This window comes from Quercus robur, chromosome 9 (assembly GCF_932294415.1).
Source record: "Quercus robur chromosome 9, dhQueRobu3.1, whole genome shotgun sequence".
Classification (NCBI taxonomy): Eukaryota; Viridiplantae; Streptophyta; class Magnoliopsida; order Fagales; family Fagaceae; genus Quercus; species Quercus robur.
In genome coordinates this window covers 7691768-7715295 of record NC_065542.1, presented here as the reverse complement: position 1 = coordinate 7715295, position 23528 = coordinate 7691768, and the positions used below count along the sequence as shown (strand labels likewise).

Below are 23528 nucleotides of genomic sequence, written 5' to 3'. Positions count from 1 at the left end.
TAAAAAGTCAGTGTCATCAACTTTTTTATAATTTTATCACAAATTTGCAACGTGGTGACTTATGATTGATGAAATTATGAAACCATATGGATCTATTATTTTAGGGGTAATTACACTAAATGTACTTGTGGTTTAGCCGAAAATTACTTTGCTTACTCATGATTTAAAAAGTGTCACTTTACTCACCTGAGGTATGTTCCGTTTGTTTTTCGTAACCCACCTCTGTTAAAATCAGGGTAAATAGATATCTTTGCACAAATTTTATATCTCTCTTGCATTTTTGTGTTATTTTTTGTTTTGGGAGGAGAGAGAAAATTTGAGCAAAAATACGTATTTATTCTTGATTTTAATAAAGATGGGTTACGGAAAACAAATGGAACATACCTTATATGGGTAAAGTGATAATTTTTAAATCACGGGTAGGCAAAGTGATTTCGAGTCAAACCAAAGGTGGATTTAGTGTGATTATTCCATTACTTTATTTATACTATTAATGAGTCACACGTAACAAAGTTATGATAATATTATGAAAAAATTTGTACCACTAGAGTTAGACAAAAGCAATGGAAAAAAGAAAAAAGAAATGGAAAAATTGATATTACTAACTTGAAAGCAGTGGGATTGGATGGCCACTCGGGTACGTATAAGCGTAACTATGGAGTCTAAAAGATAGAATCTCCAATTGTGAACCTTTACCTCTTTTTTTTGAGGATAAATGACAGAAAACCTTTACCTTATTCACATTAAACTTGTAGAAGGTCTACTTCAAAAAAAAAACTTGCAGAAAGTCTCATTGTCTTTGATGGATCATCTGAGTTCAACTTCAACTTCTCTTCCACAGGTAGGCTAAAGAACTCGATCTATGGCCACTTCTAACATTTTTTTCTACTGCCTCCGAAGACACCCCATGATTGGTCACCTAGTTATATGCCAAAGAAAAAAAAATGACAAATTAACTATATGTGTGGATGAGAGAGTAGAAGTGAGTGAGTTCTATATGGGGTGTCTTTCGAGGCAGTAGAAAAAATGTTAGAAGTGCCTACTGAGTTCTTTAGCCTACCTGTGGCAGAGAAGTTGAAGTTGTATACTCAGATCCATCAAAGACAATGAGACTTTCTACAAGTTTTAATGCGAACAAGGTTCACAATTAGAGATACTATCTTGGACTTCATTGTTGTCCTTTGGACAAATATGTGCTTGAGTGGCCTTCCAATCCCACTGATTTCAAGTAAGTACTTTTTCTTCTCTCCTCCTCTCAATTAGTTTTTCCATTGCTTTTTGTCTTTTTTCCATTCATGGACACCAAGGTACTATCCACCGGAGTTCGTTACACAAACTTGCCGGAAAATTATGTCAGGCCAGAATCAGACCGACCCAGGCTATCTGAGTTCTCTGCTTGTGATGATGTTCCTGTCATTGACTTGGGTTTAGAGGATAGAACCCAAGTTGTCAAACTAATTGCAAATCCTATGGTTTTTTTCAGGTACACATTCTACATATTCCACTCACTCACTTTTACTCTCTCATAAATTACACACACACATATATATAGTTAAATTTGTCATTTTTTTCTTTGACATATAACTAGGTGACCAATCATGGGGTGTCTTTGGAGGCAGTAGAAAAAATGTTAGAAGTGGCCACAGATCAAGTTCTTTAGCCTACCTGTGGAAAAGAAGTTGAAGTTGTACTCAGATGACCCATCAAAGACACTGAGAGACTTCATTGTTATCCTACGGACAAATATGTGCCTGAGTGGCCTTCCAATTTCCCTGATTTCAAGTAAGTACTTTTTTCTAAAATGGTTAGTCAATTGTACGTTGAATCAGAGTAACTGGAATAACCGAAAACGGTCTAACGAATCAATTGATATTTTATATATAGTATGATGAGATAATTACACTCTCATTTTTTTGAGGTTAAAAAAAATGACATTTCGCTCCAAATTTGAAAGAAAAAAACACTTTCTTCTCTTGACATTCAATTGACCAAATTTCGTTCAATTAATATTAAAAATGTTATGTACTAACATGCTCTTTGTTTAAGGGTAGATTTCCAAAATTATGATATTTCATAATTAAAATTTATTGTTTAAAATTTTTAACTAAAGTGTATTTTAAATTATTAAGTGTGAATTTTGCTTCTTTTGTTTTTCTTTTTTCATTAGGTTATGGAGAGATTTGCCATTAAAAGTGTTTTGGTGCTTGATAAATTTTTTATTTTTATTCTAAATTGATTAGTAATTTTTTTACTAACCATGGTTAAACTTTTGTAAAAAGATTTTTATAAAAATTTAATATTTTATTACTAATATAAACAAAATGGAGAGAGAATGTTAACTTCTTCAAAACTCAAAGGAAGTGTTTGTTTTTTCTCTATAAGTTTGAGGTGGAATGTTATTATCTCAAACATCAAAGGAGGGGAGTGTAATTATCCCTAATATAATTTTCATTAAATTTATAAAGGTCTGGAAGATATATATTAACCATTCATTTTTAAAAATTATTTATGAAAATTTGAAAAAGCTTTCCAAAAAATAAAGGCTTTCTAATGATCCACACATATACCAATTACAACTTACCATCTATCCAGTGAATTGTGATAAAAGTAAAATGATTATTTGCATTTCTATGATTATTGATTAAATATCCACGCGAACCGTCGGCACATAGGCCTCATAGGAAAATATCATCGAGTAAAAGCCGTGTTGCTTAACGGAAGCTAAATTGAAACACGTGGCTTGTGTTGATCATAGACGGGGTGGGGTACTCCAGAAGTGCACACGTAGACTAATCTGGAGAAAAGAGGATTTATAGGTGATGTTAGGCTAGCTGTCAAATTTGCAAGAATGACGGGGAATCCATTGTTTATGTTTTAAGAGCACTAGCATCATCCTATCTATTCCAAATATCATTTTCATATATCAAACTTTATTTTATCTATTTTAAAATACCATTTTACAATATACGTTGCATCAGATCTTCTACTTTCACATTCAACACCTTAAAATAATATGTTCAATCAATTAAAAAATTTATTTTTCTCTATAATCCATAAACCAAATAATTTTTTTTTTTCACTACCGGCCACCAAATCCACCCATAATCTCTCTCTCTCTCTCTCTCTCTCTCGCTCTCTCTCTTAAATTTTTATTTATTTGTTACAATTTTCTAACAAAGATTTGCATTTCATGAAGGATTGTTCATACACCAGAGAGAAGCAAATCATGAGCATAGAAAAGATTGCTATCACTCTAGCAGCAATTATAGCATCTTCAGATTCAATTAAGCTTAGAGTTCTTGTATTTGCTCTCTATCATATGTCGAAGGAATTGTAGATTTTTGGTTATGTTTGTAACATTGATCATTCATGCACACCAACAGAAAAGCTATTGTTGTAAATAAATTATTAGTAATGCACTTAAATGATATAGAGAATATTAATTTTGAATTATAGGATGATGTGAGAGAATAATAATATTGTTTGTTATTAATATTTTTTAATAGTGATTTACAGTTTACACATGCCTTGCATGTGCTTCAAAATTAGTAAACAAAAAAAACACACACACACACACACAAGGCCACCACATACAGTAAACATTGGAAACTCTTTTGAGAGGAAGCTCTATTGCCAAAAGTCCTTTTTGGTTCAATGACGACATAGGTGAGGGATGAACTAGTCAATCCTAAAGAGATGTACATGGAGTTGGATTGCCATAACATGAAGAATCTATGTTAAAGATAAGAACTTTGCACCTTGGACTTACACTCTATTTGATAAGGGTTGAATTGATGAGGTGATAGTAGCTAAATTCGAGGTTAGCTAAGCCTCCTGGGATGAATGCAAGAATGGGAAGAAGAATAGAATAACAAAAAAAAGAATACTGAGCTTTACTGAATTGATACCCCTCATGGTTACATGCCTCTCATCCTTATACCCCAATTCCCTTTGGTAAATAACTGCACATAGCTGTGCTTACAGCTGTGTAACTAACTCACACCCCAGCTGTCCTAGCTGTCACAACTAACTCCACTAACCCTTACACCTGATTCGGGTACAAGCATCCCTATAGTCTTATAGTAGTTCCTACATACTTACCTTTGCTATTTTAGCTAATTAGGTACCTTAGCAGACAGCCAAGCACTTAACCAATTAAAATAGCAATGGCCATTACATTTAACAATTCTCCTAATTAAAACTCCTAACAAATACCTCCCTCTTTAAAAGACCTTGCCCACAAGGTGAGGGAACCTCTGCTGCATCACATATAAATTCTCCCAAGTAGCATCATCAACACCTTCTCCTTGCCACTGAACTAGGACTTGAGTGATGGTCCTATTTCGAAGCTGGTGTGACCTTTCCTGAAGCACAGCTACAGGCTCTGTGATGACTGCCCCTTCCATATCAGTAGGTGGTAGAGTGGGAATTGAGACCACATGTTGACCCAACTTAGCTTTCAAGCAAGATACATGGAAGGTGGGATGAATTTTAGAATTTGGAGGTAAATCCAATTTATATGACACCTCTCCAACCTTCTGCAAAATCTGGAATGGTCCATAGAACTTAGGAGCTAATTTCTTCAACTGATGGTGCTTAAGGGACTTCTGTTTGTAAGGTTGGAGTCTTAGGAACACCCAATCCCCCACAGAGAAGCTTCTCTCAGTCCTATGCCTGTCAGAATATAGCTTCATTCTGTCTAGTGCTGCTACCAAATTCTGCCTTAGTAAAGAGGTCAATTGCTGTCTAGTCCTCAAATGAGCATCCACTCCTTCAATCTTTGTTGTACCAGCAATGTAGTCCATCAATCGTGGAGGAGGATAGCCATACACTGCTTCAAAAGGAGTGAGCTTGAGTGAGGTGTGGAAGTTGGTATTAAACCAATACTCAGCAAGTGGCAACCACTCCACCCAAGTGGCTGGTCTGTCAGCTGCAAAAGCTCTCAGATAGTGTTCAAGACTCTTGTTCACAACCTCTGTTTGGCCATCTGTCTGGGGATGATATGCTGAGGACATTTCCAATTGAATGCCCTAAAGTTTCATCAGTTCTTGCCAAAAGTGAGAAGTGAAAACAGGGTCCCTGTCATTCACAATTGAAGTAGGCATCCCATGCAATTTAAACACATGTTGCAGATACAAGTTTGCCACTTTAGAAGCAGTGTAGGGATGTGACAAGGCTATGAAGTGAACAAACTTTGTGAACCTGTCCACCACTACCATCACCACTTCCTTCATCTGAGATTTTGGCAAGCCTTCAACAAAATCCATGCTCACAGCCACCCAAGGTCTCTCTGGGATAGGCAAGGGCTTTAGTAGACCTGCTAGATGACATGTTTCATGCTTGAGTCTTTGACAAGTGTCACACTCCCTAACATATTTCCTCATATCTGACTTCAATCTGGGCCAATAGAAGTCCCTTTGAACCCTGTGCAAAGTTTTAAGGACCCCAGAATGTCCCCCCCATGGTCCATCATGTACCTGCTGCAGAATAGCTATTTTTAAGGCTTCACGTGACCCCACATACATCCTGCCTTTGTACAACAGCAGCCCATTGTGCATACTAAATCCCTTAGGACCCTCCTTCCCTGTTTGAAAAGCTTCCAAAATACTCATAACATGGGAATCAGTAGCATAACTGGATTTAAGTTGAGCTAACCAGTCAGGAGTAGGGAAAGAAATCATACACAAAACCCCATTTTGAGATGAGACTTCATCACTAGGGACCTGTCTGGACAAAGCATCAGCTACTACATTTTCTTTACCCTTCTTATATTCCACAATAAAGGCATACCCTAGCAGCTTGGTGATCCACTTTTGTTGGGCTGGTGTACCAATTTTCTGTTCCAAAATATACTTGAGGCTCTGCTGGTCTGTCCTTACCAGAAAAGAGTTTCCAACCAGGTATGGCCTCCACCTTTGCACAGCAGTGACCAAGGCTAGCAGTTCCTTTTCATAAGTTGATAAAGCTAAACTCCTGCCTTTAAGAGCCTGGCTGTGAAATGCTATAGCTCTCCTTTCCTGCATTAACACAGCTCCCAACCCAACACCTGAAGCATCACACTCCACCACAAATAGTTTATCAAAGTTTGGAAGAGCTAAAACAGGTGGATTGGACGTAGCAGACTTGAGATTCTAGAATGCCATCTCAGCTTCTTCAGTCCAAGCAAAAGAATCTTTTCTCAAAAGGGCTGTCAGTGGTGCTGCAATCTGCTCATACCCTTTCACAAATTTCCTGTAATACCCTGTGAGACCTAGGAATCCCCTCAAGGCCTTAACATCCTTTGCAGTAGGCCATTGTTGCATTGCCATTGTTTTCTTAGGATCTGTCCTTACTCCCTCACCAGAAATCAAGTGGCCCAAGTACTCCACCTCTTCACAAGCAAAGACACACTTGGATTTCTTTGCAAATAACTTCTCCTTAGTTAACACCTCCAATACAGTTTTGAGATGAGAAACATGTTCAACCAGGGACTTGCTATACACCAGAATGTCATCAAAAAACACAAGAACAAACCTTCTAAGGTAGGGTCTAAACACTTGATTCATTAGGGACTGGAATGTTGAAGGAGCATTAGTGAGTCCAAAGGGCATAACCAGAAATTCATAATGCCCCTCATGAGTCCTAAAGGCTGTTTTAGGAATGTCTTCCTCACTCATCCTAATCTGATGATATCCTGACCTTAAGTCAAGTTTAGAAAATATGCAAGCACCATTCAGCTCATCAAGCAATTCATCAATAACAGGTATTGGAAATTTATCCTTAATGGTATTCAAGTTAAGCTGCCTATAATCAATGCACATACGCCAAGAGCCATCTGCCTTCCTCACCAACAAAACAGGAGATGAAAAGGGACTGCAACTATTCCTTATAGATCCAGCAGACAACAATTCCTTAACTATTTTTTCTATCTCATTCTTTTGATAAAAAGGGTACCTGTATGGCCTCTGGCAGACTGGTTGAACTCCATCTTTAAGGGTAATATGATGTTCATGACCCCTGAGAGGAGGCAGGCCTACTGGAGTATCAAAAACATGAGAAAAATCTTGCAGTAGATCAGTTACTGCCACAGGTAATGCAGCCTGTTTCTCCAGTGATGAAGGGTTTGAAATATGAACCAACAGACCCTTTTTGATTGGGGTTTTAAGAAATTGGTCACCATCAATGAGATGTGAATCAGTTTGCTTCAATCCTTGCAGCTTGATGTTGTGCCCTTGATGACAGAATTCCATAGTTAAGAATTGGAAATTCCATTGAATATCGCCCAATGTAGTTAGCCACTGTGTTCCTAGCACCACATCACATCCTCCAAGTGGTAACACATGGAATTGAATAGAAAACTCCCTTCCCTGCAAGCAAACTGGTACTTGATCACAAAATCCCTTAGTCCTGATCAAGGCACCATTGGCTACCTTGACCTCCAGTGTCTGTGATTGGTCAACTGCTAATTTCAGACCAGGGGCTAAGGCTGCATCAATGAAGTTATGGGTGCTGCCTGTGTCAAGCAACACTACCAAACTTACTCCATTGATTTTACCCCTAATCCTCATAGTACCAGACGTGGGGTTACCAATTAAAGCATATAAGGTTTTCTCAACCTCCTCAGAATTGGCATTAGTGTCTTCTTTTTCAGCCATTGAACTCCCAGGTCTTCTTCCAACTCAGTGATCTTGACACCAGACTATGGATCAATTCCCAAATCAATTCCCTCAAGCAGAAATATCTTAGCACTTTTACATTTATGACCAGGACTCCATTTATCATCACAATTATAACATAATCCTTTCTTTTTCCTATCTTCTATTTGAGCAGGAGAGATTCTTTTAATTGGAATTCTAGACTTGGCTTCTAAAAATGTGTTGACTCTAGGAAGACCCAAGATAGATGGCTTACCCGTTTCTTGCTGGATTATAGAACTCCTTTTGCAACTGCTCCAATACTCCTCTTGAATCTTAGCCAAACCAAAGGCTGCATTCAATGATGGTGGATTCAGCATTCTCACAGGCAAACGGATTTCATCTCTCAAACCACTTAAGAAGCAACTCATCTTGTGTGTTGATGATAAGCCTTTGATTCGATTTGATAAGGCCTCAAATTCAGCTTTGTAAACAGCTACTGTTGAGGTCTGTTTCAACCTGGTAAGGGCCTCCATTGGATCATCATATGGTGTTGATCCAAATCTGACATATAAGGCCTGTACCATACCCTCCCAATTACAGAAAATTCCAGCATCCTCTGCGTCCTGGAACCACACCAGAGCTTCTTGGTCCATGTGAAAGGAAGCCACCAAAAGTTTCTCCATAGCTGGAGTTTGGTAATAGGCAAAATACTGATTAGCTTTGTATACCCAGCTAGCAGGATCATCACCTAAGAAGCGAGGAAAATCAAGCCTAACAGGTTTGCCAAAGGTCATTGTTGAAGAATTAGGAATTGTAGATGAAGGTTCCTGTGATCTATTGTCATCCGTGTTCAACTTCTGAAGAATTGAAATAAGATGTTGGTTCATCTCATTCATTGTTCTAGTATGAATCTCCTGAATCTTTTGAATTTCCTGGATGCTTTTGCCATGATGATCAGAAGTAGCTCGAAGAGAAGAAATAGCTTCATTAGTGGCTACCATGGCAGCTGTTGATCGTGTCTCAGCCATTAGTCACAGAATCTTGGCTCTGATACCAATTGTTAAGGGTTGAATTGATGAGATGATAGTAGCTAAATTCGAGGTTAGCTAAGCCTCCTGGGATGAATGCAAGAATGGGAAGAAGAATAGAATAACAAAAAAAAGAATACTGAGCTTTACTGAATTGATACCCCTCATGGTTACATGCCTCTCATCCTTATACCCCAATTCCCTTTGGTAAATAACTGCACATAGCTGTGCTTACAGCTGTGTAACTAACTCACACCCCAGCTGTCCTAGCTGTCACAACTAACTCCACTAACCCTTACACCTGATTCGGGTACAAGCATCCCTATAGTCTTATAGTAGTTCCTACATACTTACCTTTGCTATTTTAGCTAATTAGGTACCTTAGCAGACAACCAAGCACTTAACCAATTAAAATAGCAATGGTCATTACATTTAACAATTCTCCTAATTAAAACTCCTAACACTATTTAACTGGTGGGTAAGTCTTTTTGTTTCGAATCTCATTATCAAAGGTTATGCGGAATTTGGAAGCCACAATGTAAGTTCACTATGATAGATCATGGCTAGGAATTTTTTTCAACTTAATTTCACAGTTGAAGAAGATTAATCAAAAGTCGTTGGAACTAGGACAATACAATGGTTTGTGAGAGTACTTTGCCTAATTGCATCAATGGGATCCTGAATTTAATTAGGCTTCTATAGGCTATAGCTAAGGTGACCTCCCTATTGTGAGAACAACGATCTAAGACGAGATTGCTTAGGTAGAAAATAAGGCCCCAAAATAAATATTTTACTCCCAAGATCAAGAATTTTACATTACTTCCTAGATCGAGAGTTTTACAATTGGAGTCGGCATTTAATTATTTAATGAAGTTCAACCCAAATCCAATTCCAATGAAAATCATACATGAAATTAAAATGGCCACCCAAACCTCAAATTTTCAAGAGCTGCATTTTGTTCGAAAACTGTAATAGCAATCCAATCAGGCACAGCTACCGCCATAAAAGACCATCGATTCAAAGAAAGATTGATTTAAATAAAAATAAATAAAATAACTAAAATGCAAAGCTCATCCTCTGTATTTCACCAAAATTCATTTAGGGTCTGTTTAAGATCCGCTTATTTTGCTGAAATTAAAATTTTTTTGCTGAAAGTACGATAGATAAAGGTAAAAGTTAGCTGAAATAGTACAATGGGACCCATAAATAGTACCAAAAAGTGTAGTGGGGTCATGAATAGTAGCAAAAATAAACTGAATAGTAAAATAAGTTGGCAAAATTAATCATGTCAAACAGACACTTAGGTTATGTTTGGTGATTTCTATTTTCAAAAACTTATTTTTGGGAATATAAAGAAAAAACAATTTTCTTGTATTTTTTAAATCAAAAACATATTTGGTTAGTTGAAATTAAAAAAATAGTTTTTTGAAGAAAAAAAAAACTAAAATATGTTATTACTAGGATTTGAACTCTAATGCTAACTCATTAAATAAGACGGATTCATTAAATTAAATGCATGTTTTTATTGTCTTTTGAAAATTAGAAACTAAAAACAGCATTTTGCATGTATTCAGTTTCCTTCATAAATTGAGTTTTAAGAACAATTTTTGTTTTTTGTCCATTTCAAGTTGTCAAACAAGTTTTTTAGTCTCAAAAATATAAAATTGTTTTTGGAAACAGAAAATAAGGGGAAAAAACAGTTACCAAACATCCCTTTAGTTCTCTAACTTTGCTTTTGTTCATTTCAGTTTTTTAACTTTCAAATTTATTCAATTAAGGCTTTTTCATCAACTTTTGTTACATGTTGTGGTTAATTTTTCAATTTTTTCAATTTTTCTTCAAATTTTTTAAATTAAAAAAATTAAATTAATAATTGAAAAATATTTTTCAGATTTTTTTTTTTTCAAAAAATTTAAACAAAAGTTGACGAAAATGCCTAAATTGAATAAATTTAAAACTTAAATAATTGAAATAAATGAAAGTAAAATTAGAGAACTGAAATAAATTTTGAATCAACTTGAAAGATGAGTTTTGCATTTTAGTAAAAAGAAAAAAAAAAAAATGTCAAAGAAAGGAAGTTCAGCTGGAGGTCTCAAATTGATGACTGGAGGATTGCTTTCTGGACCTCTGGGGGTTAGTATTGATCATGTCTCTTCCATTGGGCCATGTTTAAGTTCAACTAGCACTCTAGCCTCTGATCCTAATATTTCTATTAAGCCCAACCCTTTTTTTGAGAAAAAAAACAGTACAATGAATGCCAACAAATAACAATAGAGTTCACAATGTTTAGACCACAGAATGGGGCTGGAATAGTTATTGAAATTGCCCACACTGTTTGGGCCCAAACCTATGACAGTCCAAGATATTTACTTCTGAATCTTGGACTGTCATAGGTTTTTGCAAAATCTAAGAAGAAAAAGGTAGAGGATACACAAGTGGATGCATCCTCTTATTCTTATATCACTGGCTCTTTTGAGGAAGGTCTATTGCAGAACTCCTTTCCTTGACAGTAACAACCTAGGGAAGGTATGAACTAGTCAATCCTTAAGAGATGCAGATGGAGTTGGATTGCCATAAGAGGAAGATTCTGAGTTCAGTGTTCCTCAATCTTAAAATGTTAAAGATAAGATTTAGAACTATGCACCTTGGAAAAATAATCTCTATTAAAAGTAATGGGTTAGCATGGGTTCCAATTAGCTTAATTAGTAAAGTCTCTGATGAATGAATAAGAGATTTGGGGTTCAATCTCCACTTACACCAAAAAACCGATTGGTGTCTTGATTCGATAATAAAAAATTATCATTATGAGAGGTCTCTCCAAAAAAAAAGTTAAAAAAAAAAAAAAAAAAAAAAGTGGTGGGTTAGTCTTGTAGTTTCAAATTAATCTCTTTATCAAAGGTTATGTGGACAAGGCAAAATTCACTATGATAGACCTTGGGTATGAATCTTTTGCCAACTTAATTTTAAAGCTGATAAAGATTATCAAAAGAGCTTGGAACTAGGACAATGGTTTGTGAGAGAGCATTATCTAATTGCATAAATGGGAGCCTGGTAAGCACTTCTGCAACTAAGGTGACCTCTTGTGAGAATCATGACTTGTGAAGAGATTGCTTAGGATGGAATATGAGTCTCGTGAAGAGATTGCATATATTGAGGGTTTTATATTTAGAGTAATCACTTAATTATTTAAGGATAAAGTCAAGAAAATCAAATTTTTAGGAAATTCAGTGTCGGAAAATTTTGTGAAAAGAAGAGTTGTAATGTCCTAAGTTATTTACTTTGTCTTTTGTAAGGGTCTAACAAGGGTTCAAGGTTGAAGTTTTTATTCATTGTGTGAGACTAAAGAACTTGCTCAAACCAAATTCAAGGCTCAATCAAGTGAGATCTGAGTGCTTTGGGTTTGATTGGATTTGAATCCTCAATTTTAAGAGTTGCATCTCTCAAAGAAGTGCATGAGAGAGAGAGAGAGAGAGAGAGAGAGAGAGAGAGAGAGAGAGAGAGAGAGAGAGAGAGAGAGAGAGAGGGGGGATTTCACCCCCAACATGTTGGGTTTTTTTTTTCTTTGATTTTTTCTTTCTTTGTTGACGTGTTGGCTTCTCCTCTTTTTTTTTTTTTTTTTTTTTTTTTTTTTTTTTTTTTTTTTTTTTTCCTTTGATTTTTTCTTTCTCTGTTATTGTGTTGGTTTTTTTTTTTTTTTTTTTTGTAGTCTTCTGTTCTTTTCTTTTTTTTTAAAAAAAAAAATTTAGAAAACACTCTTGGGTTAATTTTTTTTTTTTTTTCTATTTTACTTTAATGAAGTGTCCACTTATACATAATTTTTTTAAAGTATAATGTGTTATTTTTTGTTTTATTTAATAGGAATATGATGGTAAATTTATACAAACTTTATTTTCAACCAAACAAAAAAAATTTACATCCCTCTACTTTTCTACCATCCCAACCAAACACAAATGAGGGAAGCTAAAAAATTTTCTATCCTCTCACTTTTCCATTCTCTCTCTTTTCTATATTCCCACTTTTTCATCCTCCCAACTAAATGGACCCTAAAAATATGTGCAATGTCATTAGTTATGGCCTTCCTCCTGGCCATTTTCCTTAGCCTAGCTCAAAGTCAATTGGATAGTTCCCTCAAAGCATTCATGTCTTAACAAATATACCTTTTAGCAACTCAAAAAATTATTTTATCTACAATACACTCAACATCAATGGTTCTATTTTTATACTACTTCATTTAAATAATATTTCTTTATTATTTTTTATTATCTCTCTCTCTCCGTCTCTCTCTTCTCTGAACCAAGATCAAAATAAACTCACCCCTCATCCACAACCACCACCACCAGCAAACCCAAAACCACCACCACTATCACCCACAACCCCCTCATCATAACCAACCCATAGCCACCAGAGACCAAAGATATTCAGAAACCGCCACTTTGTGTGAGCTAAGCTTAATCATTCTCAATACAAATTTAGGATTTAAAAAAAAAAAAAATCCCTCTTTGTGTTCCATTCAAGAGAATCCAATACACCAAAAAAATGTTGAATCAATATGCTAACAATAGGCAAGACGGAAACAAGGGCTTCACTAAACCCACCCATAAGAAATTCGTACCCAAAAACCACAACTCAACTCAAAAAGAACCAAACCTCAATCTCATGCTCACTGCACAACCCAAAAAAATGAGATTTCAAACAACTGCAACTAACTCTTCAATAGGAGTAATTAATAATTCATTAACAGGTGAGTTCTACTAATTAAATTCATACTATTACATAATTAACCCATACGCCTGTAATTTTTTAATGGAAAAAGTTAACGAATACCCCTTAAGAGCATTGGTTTAAAATATATTTTTTGAAACTTTTTATTTTTTGAAAGAAAAAACGTTTAATTTTTTAAAAAACTTTTTATATTTTCTATAAAAGTGATATTAAAATTTTCATAAAATTATTTATTAACAATTACTCTAAAGGCATTTGTTAACAAGACTATTTTTTTTTTAATAACCCATACACCTGGATTCGTCTAACTCTTTTTTTTATATATAAATTTTTTTATAACCAAATTTTCTTTTTTAACAGTTGGAATAAAATAAATTAAATAATATACTTTGTAGCATACCTGAATTGAAAATGCCGCCATAAAAGACCAGCGAGTCAAAGAAAGATTGGATTATCCAAAAAAAAAAGAGTCAAAGAAAGGAAGTACAGCTCGAGGTCTCAAATTGATGATTGGAGGATTGCCTTCTGGACCTCTTGTGTTAGTATTGATCATGTCTCTCTTCTAATCTAATAACCATTGGGCCATGTTTTGTCTTAACTGGCACTCTAGCCTTTGATCCTAAATTTTCTGTTAAGCCCAGCCTTTTTCTTTTTAAACACAATGAAGGCCGACAAATAACAAATTAACAATACAGTTCACAATGGTTCTAGACCATAGAATGGGGCTGGAATAGTTATTGAAATTGCCCACACAGTTTGGGCCCAAACCTATGACAGTCCAAGATTTTAAATTCTGAATCTTGTACAGAGACTAGGGAGTAGAGTGGGTGTGGGGCCTCGTGGGTTATCGAGCTTTGTTGTTGGTGTCAGGATTCTTGAGTTGAATTCTCCATTACTATTACTTCTACTTTTTCTTTTTGGTGTTTTTGTTTTCTTGGGGGAAATAAAAAATGTGGGAATGTTGGGAGAGGATTTAGGGATTTGGAGGTGGTTTTCTTGGGTTATTTTTTTATGGGTTGAGAATTATGTTTTGGGATTTTTCGGTATAGTGGAATTTAGTGGAAATGTTGTTGTTGGGGAAACGGGGAACGAACGACATTGTTTATGTTTGGCAACTGTGGGTGTGCATTTGGTTGTTGGCAGGTTGTTTGACTTTGACCTTTGACTGTACCCACTACCATAGTTGTCAGTATCGTACGATACACAATACGTATTATATCGTATGTAAAAAGTTTTGTATCGTATCGACATATCGTAAACGTTCATAAATTGTACGATATAGTATATGTATCATATGAATCGTATCGTATCGTGAATCATACGATACATATACAAATGCTTCAAAATTAGAATTTTTTTTTATTGAAATTTGTACTTTTATTTGAATCTAACAAGTTATTAGACTTGTTTCTAACACTAAATTATTAGGTTACTTAATTTGGCCTAATAAAATAAAATATTCATAAGTTTTTTTCCCCTCTTTTTCCTATAAAATTTGGACTACACAGTACACACTTACACATCACTTTAATATTTGAAAATTTATTTTCTATACGATGAATAAGATATTAATTAACAATACACTTTTTTTTTTATCATTATTGTTATAAGTCCAAGAAACTAGAATGCCAAGAAGAATTTTTTTAAAATTATTAAAATAAAAAGAACAAGAAGAGATAGTAAATGTTAATGACAATTTAAGAAAATTTTAATAAAGAAATAATTTTGCAAAATGATATGTTGATAGCATTGACTTAGATGGGGTTGTAGGGAATTTCACCTAAATCCCAACCTGTGAGAAACAAAAAAAAAAAGAAAACACACGCCAAAGAAAAAACAATCACACGCATAAGACAATATTTACGTGATTCAGTAATTTGCTTACGTCCATGGAGTTGCAGTGATTTCACTATTATTAGGGAAGAAGAAAATACGAGATGCGGCTATAATTATTCTTCACAATAAAAACACGTCAACCAAACCCACAATAAAAACCCTAATCAAAGTCTGTTTCTATTATACAAAATGGGCCAAAAAAAAATTTCTCAGGGGTAAGCCTCCGCTCCATGGACTAAGCCTCAGTAAATCTCCCATTAAAAAACCACGCAACATTATTCAGGTCGGGTCGGGTCGTCAAACCGAATCAAACAAAATTAGGCTCCACAAAACCTAACAGGGGTTTATGAGGCAATATGATGAAAATAAATTATTATTTTTGGGTCATTTGTAATATATTATCACTTTGAATTTAAGTAATTTGAATAAATATGTTATAAACACATGCTAGTTTGATTTATTTAGTAAGATTGTTAAATATTATTACATAAGTGATGAATAAATTAGTTATTAATTGAACATATTTAAAATTTAGAATGAATATACTATTTGTATATGTATATCTATAATTTTTTATAAATTTTATTAAGCGTTTGTGTATCTTATGATACACGATACGATATAATACACGATACGGAAAAATCAAAAATCTATTTACAATACGATTCACGTTTTGACAATTATGCCCACTACCCACCACATGGAAGTTGGGACTGCCTTCTAGTCTTCACTACTACTAGTCTTCGGGAAATCTTTTACTAGTTTACTTATTATAATTCTTCTAGCAAAACATCTACTACCATAAAAAGTTGTGGATTTATGAGAAAGTGACAATAGCCAATTACAGTCTATCACACAAAAGAGTTGTGACAAAAGTTGTGAGTTTGTTTGTGGTACTAAAAGAACTCTCTTCTTTTATCATAATTTTTATGCCACAACTTTAGCTATAAGCCAATAACTGTGACTTGTTATCCTAAAAATAAATATGTATCACTTTTACATATAGTTTACATGGCTGAGAGAGATAAACCCTATAATGGGTTTTCAAAAAGACTAATGCTACTATCACAAACTATTGATGTAACAAATTTTTACTAGTTCTCGTTTGAACCCACTATTAATATTACTTTTGTACTTAACAATAATCATTCGTCACGTCAATAGTTTGAAAAAAAATTGTAATTTTAATATTTTTCTTTCAAAAATTGTAACTTTCACACGTATTAGTCTATAGTTGGAAATAATGGGCTTTGTGGAAGATATTCATAATTTCATATATCGCAATTAAAGATATCGTCGGCCCATCGTGTAAGACCAACTAGTCAAAGAAAAGAACATTTGAAGATCTCGAGTTTTTTTTTTTTAGATGAAATTTGAAGAGACAAGATCGATAGATGTCCAAAAAATAATATTCAATTAACAACTCAAGATCTTCTAGTCATTAATCTATTTTGAGATACACGATGTTATGTTTGGCACACTAGCTTTTCCAAAAATTTGTGATAGGCTATTGAAATTGACTAATCATGATCCAATACAACATGATATTTGTGATAGGCTATAGAAGTTGACTAATAAAGATCCAATACACAGCATGATCTTAATAGGGGACGTAACAACATGTATTAGTAGTTGATCCTTTTGTAATAATATAAAAGTATAAATTTTACACTGGTCATTAAATTGTTGTATCCCTCTTTCTTATGGGTTTATAATTTATATGGTTTTGAAACCTGAACTGTTCAATGAACCATAAAAATGAGAGGTTTAAGGTTTTTAAGGTTAAACCGAGGTTGAATCGGAGTCGAATCGTGATAATGTCATAATTAATTTAATAATTATTTAAAATATAAATAAATATAATAAAAGTAGAAAAATAAACTAGAATAGTCAAAATAAACATAAAGACCTATTTTTCAAATGTCTTTTTTATATCATAACTTTCATAAGGGAAATAAGAAATATTAAATCTTAAACAAACCTAAATTATTTTTTGTTAATGTTCAATATTTTACTCTTTTATTATTAATTTTTTTTATGAGAGTTTATGTCTAAATTATCTTAAGTCATGCTCAAGTCCATCTGACTACCCGGTAAATTGTTTTATACCAAAGCCTATTTGAATATTCAACCATTTATGAAAATTTAAAACATAAAAAATAAATAAAAGCTAGAAGAGTGACGTACAAAGCATTAAAAATTTGATAAAATAAAGAACAAAGCCCAATAAAATTTTAAAAAGGAGTGAATGACAGCATGTACTTAGTGTGTGACTGAAAGCAAGTTGTCACTCAAAGTAGACTAGGGCTGCGTTTCTATTTTCACTTCAAAGTACTTCCGACCTTGGAAAATAGAAGAGAGAGAGAGAGAGAGAGAGAGAGAGAGAGAGAGAGAGAGAGAGAGAGAGAGAGAGAGAGAGAGAGAGAGAGAGAGAGAGAGAGAGAGAGAGAGAGAGAGAGAGAGAGAGAGAGAGAGAGAGAGAGAGAGAGAGAGACATCACCGTCCGCCGACATCACCGGCTCGTACGATAGCGCCGATGGCAATCGCGATTGCGATCTCTGCTTCGATCTTCGCGCGATGCGTCGATCTTCGCGCGATCGCAATTGATGCATCGCGCGAACGCGATCGACGCATCGCGCTACCGATCGCGATGCGCCGACCGATCCGATCACGATCGCGCCGATCGCGATCTCTCCGATCGCAATCTCGCCTTCGTTTGTCCGGATTTGATGATTTTTTGCTGGGTTTTGTTTGTGTTTTGATGAATAATTGATATTATATAATTGTTTGGTAACCAAGAAAATGTGAGAAAATGTGAGCAACAAGTAGAAAATGTGAAAATATGTTTTCTATGGTATTTTCAAGAACACAACCAAACATCAGAAAATATTTTCCGAAAATTTTTTTGAAATGCAACCAAACACATGAAAACATTTTCCTTTCCGGAAAATAGCATTTCTGGAAAATAGAATATTTTCCGGAAATACTTTTACACGAACCAAACACAGCCTAGAAGACTCTAGAGTGCGAAGGAAAAAACGCAGGATGAGAGGAAAATGTAGAAACAACAAACAAAAACAACGCAGGGAAAGATAAAATGCAGAAATGGCAATCAGAAAAATTGCAGAGAAAGAAGGGGCGAGCGAGACTGAGAAGAAGAATAAGAAGAAATGTTGATGCGATCTCAAGGTCTGAGGTTGAAGCTTCAACAATGGCTGACCGGTAAGTACAAAAAAAAAATAAAAATAAAAACTCTGAATCAACTGCACCTGCGAAACTGTGATAACCGTTCACAGTTTTTAAACACAGGTGGTTCAATCGCAGTTCGCACGATTCATTGAGTTTTTCAGTATGCCGGTTTTTGAAGGTAAAAGAACCGTTTTGGTGGATGGTTTCCGGTTAACCCGGTCAAATCATACGGTCCAGTCCGATTTCAAAACCATGATAATTTATTGAAACAAATATAAATATCATCAAAGTTTAAATCATCCTATCATATCATATCATCATGTATATATATATATAATTAAAATTAGGCTTAAAAGTTTTGGTTGCATCAAATAGCTGCACTAAATTACAGTAATTTTTTTTGAATTTAAAAAAATTAATATAATTTTTGTGTACTTATCTTCTTCTCCTACAATTTCTAAATTAATAAAAATCTTAATTTAATTACAATCCAAACTTTTCACCTAATCCTTTTATTATTATAATAATTTATAAGTTGATAAAAAATTTTAATTTGATTACAGACTCTTCATCTAATCCTTTTTTTTTAAATCATATTACTACGTGTAAAAAATAAAAAATAAAAAACACATAAAAAACAAAAAACAGCAACAATCTTCATCTATTCTTTTTTTTTTTTAATTCAAATTATATTACTTCATGTAAAATAAAAAAACATAATACCCGTAAAAAATAAAAAAAAAAGCAACGTATTCAACAGTAAAATCTTCCTCTTCACATGTGACTTTTTTTTTTAAATAATTATTGTTCATACCTTCACCAAAATTTTTTTTGGATAAAGTTAAAAAAAAAATTGTAAATAAAGTAATAAATATTTGAGTTTAAAGTAAACACCTTCTACTTCTTCTAAAAAAAAGTATCTATATATAATAAATATTTATTCTCCAAAAAAAAACGTTTGGTTTTTTTTTTTTTTTGGTTGTAAAAGAAAATTTTCCTTTTTCAATAAAAAAAAAATGTCTTCTTTTTTTTTTCTATTCATATGACTTTTTTTTATCCACTTTTTATGGAATTTATGAGATAGCAACAAACAAATTGATTAGAAATTTTAATTCCAATAGGATTTAAATTCTATATCAAATGAAACTCTACCTACATATCAATATATATATATATATATATATATATATCCTAAATCCCATAACAGGAATGCATTCTTTCTTCATTATTAATTTTTCATTTTGTTTAAGCTATTTTTCTTTAACTTCAAAAAAATTGATAAAAACTTCTCACATCTGTTTTAACCCAATTCATAATATGAAAATTTTGTACTCATTTATTCTCTTTTACAATATTCTTCATTCTTTTTCTAAATTTAAATCTTAGTTTATAATTTGTCTTAATTTCTTAATTTTAAATTATGAATAATTTTGATTATATTTGTAGGGGTCATAGGCCCAGTAGTATGTATGTATATATATATATATATATATATATATTGGGCCAGGGGCCCAATTCAAGAATATTAAGTAGTTTGAGGACGGGTAAAACACTGTCACCGGAGTCCATGTTAGTGAATGAAAAGGTGGTCATAAGAGTCCAAGAAGGTGGTCCAATGAAGAATGCTTCCTCGGCTGAGCTTAGGCAAGGTCTGAAGATGTGGTCTGCCATCTAGGGCAATGTTCCAGGAGGTTTCGTTGATAAGGACAAGCATCCTGAAAACACAGGACAGAGGAAAGCCATATAATTCTAAGAGAAAGTTGCTACCACCGCATTGAATGCTTTGTAGCTAATTCTCTAGCCACATTAATGAGGAAATGATACCTAAACAGTAATTTTCAGCCTTATAGCTGCTCCCCAAAGACTTCAGGAAGGTGCTGATGGTGGGGTGTACACGGTTCGATTCGGTCGGTTTTAGAGAGGTTTTTTGCACCACGCCTATAAGGTGCGGTTTCACCCTATGCTTGACTGCAACTCACTTTTGGAAGGTAAGAACCGACCTACACAAGGTGCGGTTAATCTTAACGGCTCGATGCGGTTCGTTCGATTATATGGGCTGGACCTTTAAAAATTACTGTTCTAAGTTTTGGGCCTTTGGCCTTTAAAAAATAGCATTTTGAGCCCACTTTGACTTCTTTTTAACTGAGCCTTTTTTTATCAAGTTTCAACCACAAGAACTCAAATCTCAACTTGTCACAAGACTCATAACATTCCAAATCAAATACACAATTATAGAGTATCAAATCTCAACTATAATATGACTTAACTCTCAACCTTTCAAATTAAACATGTGTTTATTAAACACATTAACACATATTAATAAATCTAAACCTGTCACAACATTCCAAATTAAACACACAATTATAAAGTATCAAGTCTCAACCATACCAAAAGAAAATAACCCTTAAAACAAAATCAAATAGCATAGAAAAAAAAAAATCAAACATTAGTGAACTCAAAATAATATTATAATTAGTATGAGAAGATACCCAGGAACTCTTTAAGCCTTTGAGATTTAGTCCTTTACTAGGCTGAAGCTGAATCTCTTAAATTACCCTTGAAATTACAAGAAAATAACCCATAAAAATTAAAAAATTAAAAAAACACACAAAACAAAACAAAAATTAGAATCAACAAGAAACATTCAGTGAACTCAAAATAAAACCAAAAAAATTAGGGGTTAGGGTTACCAAAGACTGAACTACATAGTGGCAGAGCCATGGTGGAGAATGGATATGAGAAAGAGACTGACTGAGGGCAAAGGATTAGAAAAAAATGGTTAGGTGGGAGCCTGAGAATCTGAGATTGAGAGGGAAACTTTAATATTTGTTTGGCAAGATTAAGGTTTGGAAGAAAATGAAGGTGAGTAGGTGACCGAGCTTAGTGACTGAGTGAGTGAGTTGAGTATGAGAGCAAAAGTCTAAAAAAGAGAGAAAGAGACAAGTTAGACAACTCAGTCTTAGGGTATTGGTTACGTGTGTGGCTGAGAGTATAAGAAAGAAAAAAAAATCTTACACACAGTGACTTTAAGTCTTTAACACTAACCAAACAGCATTGGTTTTCTTTTTTCTCTTTTTAAATGCAAGACAACTATTCAGACTTTAGGACTAACACACGCTAACACTTTTTATTTATTGATGATAGGCACACTAACGTTATATATATATTTTTTTTGACTTCGCACGCGGGTGAGAATAAGAGTCCTTATCAAAAAAAAAAAAAAAAAACTGAGAGAACAGAGCACAGTGTGCTCTATTTAAACTAAGAAACTGAGAGTACGGCGTGCTCACTGCTCAGCACGCCATATATATATATTTTTAAAAAAATTATATAGATATTGAACATACTCGATGCGATTCGGTTCTTGGTGGTGTGCACGTCTCAACATAGATGGCTGCACCGGTCCGACATCGGTACTAAAGAAATGCCGCTGACCACCGTGTTGAAAACCTTTGGTGGAGCCCTAAGAGGGGTGGATCAATGCGGTCAAACCGGTTTTAGTCGATGCCGGTAGATCAACGAACAAGCCTAGCTGATGGGACAAGTATTAACACCAGCAATCTAATCTACATGTGGAGGGTAAAGATGAAGGAAGAAGGATAGTATAAAACAGAAAGAAGACCCTAAGGGTAGGGGATAGGAGAATTAAGAGGAAAATACTATAGCAACAAAAATTGTGCTTGTAATCAAAATCAAGAAATTTATGCAAGAACTGATCTCATCGGATTATGTCGAGAATGATTTTCTTTAGATAAAACCAGTCTATCTTTACTTTATTGTCATTTGAATCTATTATAATTGTTACTCAACTCATTAGAATATAGTTTTCCAACCCACTCTCTACAAATTCATTGTATTGGGCTCTTTGAGCCTAGATCCTTTTACCTTTTGGGCTTAGGACTCAATTTGTGTCCTTACAATATTTTTATATTGAATGTAAATTGTTGTTTATAGGTTTTTGGTTATGTTATATTCTTCTGAAAAAAGAAACAAGATAAAATAAAAGAGATTATATAAATTTGGCAACAAAGCTAAATAGATAAGCCTAAGAAATGTTTACTAATAATAGTTTTATTAGTAACTTTTTATTAACATGATTTAAAAAAAAATGAATAGAGAGATAATTTTTTAACGTGATTTAAACTCTACTAAATTTTTTTAAGGGATTGGTTTAAAAAAATTTCAAAGTAATTTTCTAATTATTAACTACTATGCGCTAACTTCTAACTATCAAAACCCACAATTGAAATACTCATATGTATGAGATACCACTTCCAAAGATTAATTTCTTAACTATTATATATTAACGCTGGGTTTTTTTTTTTTTTTTTTTTTTTTTTTTTTAATTTATAAAAGAAAGGTTTTCTCTCTCTTGCAAAACAAATGAATTATAACAAGAATTAACTAGACAAGGGTAAGATTACACCGCCTCTTTTCTATAATAAATGTAAATTTAGATAATTTTTCATGCATATACACACGCTACATGAAGGAATTATAACAAGAATTAGCTAGACATGGGTAAGACTACATCACCTTTTTTCTACAATAAATATTAAATTCAAGTCAATTTTCATGCATATACACACACATATAGTGTGCAACGCACAAAACTTAAACTTTAAGTTTAAACTTATACTTAATAGGGTGAAACTCACTCAAGTTTCAGTGCCTTCTTCCATGCCTTCAATGACAAAAATTAAATTCTCATGTGAGTCTCTCTCTACTTCAAATTTTTAAATGTTTAATAATTTAGATTGTTCTTAATTATTGAATTGAGGTTTCACTTAAACATGATTTCAATTATTGTTTTGGATAGTTTTTATCTATTAAATTTAAGAGTTTTCCATTTAAATATATGTGATTAATTGAGTCTTAAAGTTTAATGTATTATTGAAAATCATTTTATATATATATTTAGGTACCTCTATCATCTTCCATTCAATTATATATATATATATATATATATATATACTCTATCAAAACCCACAATTGAAATACTCATATGTATGAGATATCACTTCCAAAGATTGATATCTTAGCTATTATATATTATCGCTGACTTTTTTTTAAAAAATTTATAAAAGAAGGGTTTTCTCCCTCCTTGCAAAACAAATGGATTATAACAAAAATGAGC

General features: G+C 33.6%; 1 protein-coding gene across 1 annotated transcript in view; it reads left to right on the top strand.

Moving 5' to 3' along the window:
• Positions 1-1280: 1280 nt before the first annotated feature.
• LOC126698262 (protein DOWNY MILDEW RESISTANCE 6) overlaps positions 1281-23528 on the top strand; it is a 78768-nt gene continuing 56520 nt past the window's right edge. Inside the window, exon 1 of the mRNA XM_050395371.1 lies at positions 1281-1307. Coding sequence (XP_050251328.1) covers positions 1296-1307 — 12 coding nt within the window. The 5' untranslated portion in view covers positions 1281-1295. The remainder of the gene's footprint in view (positions 1308-23528) is intronic.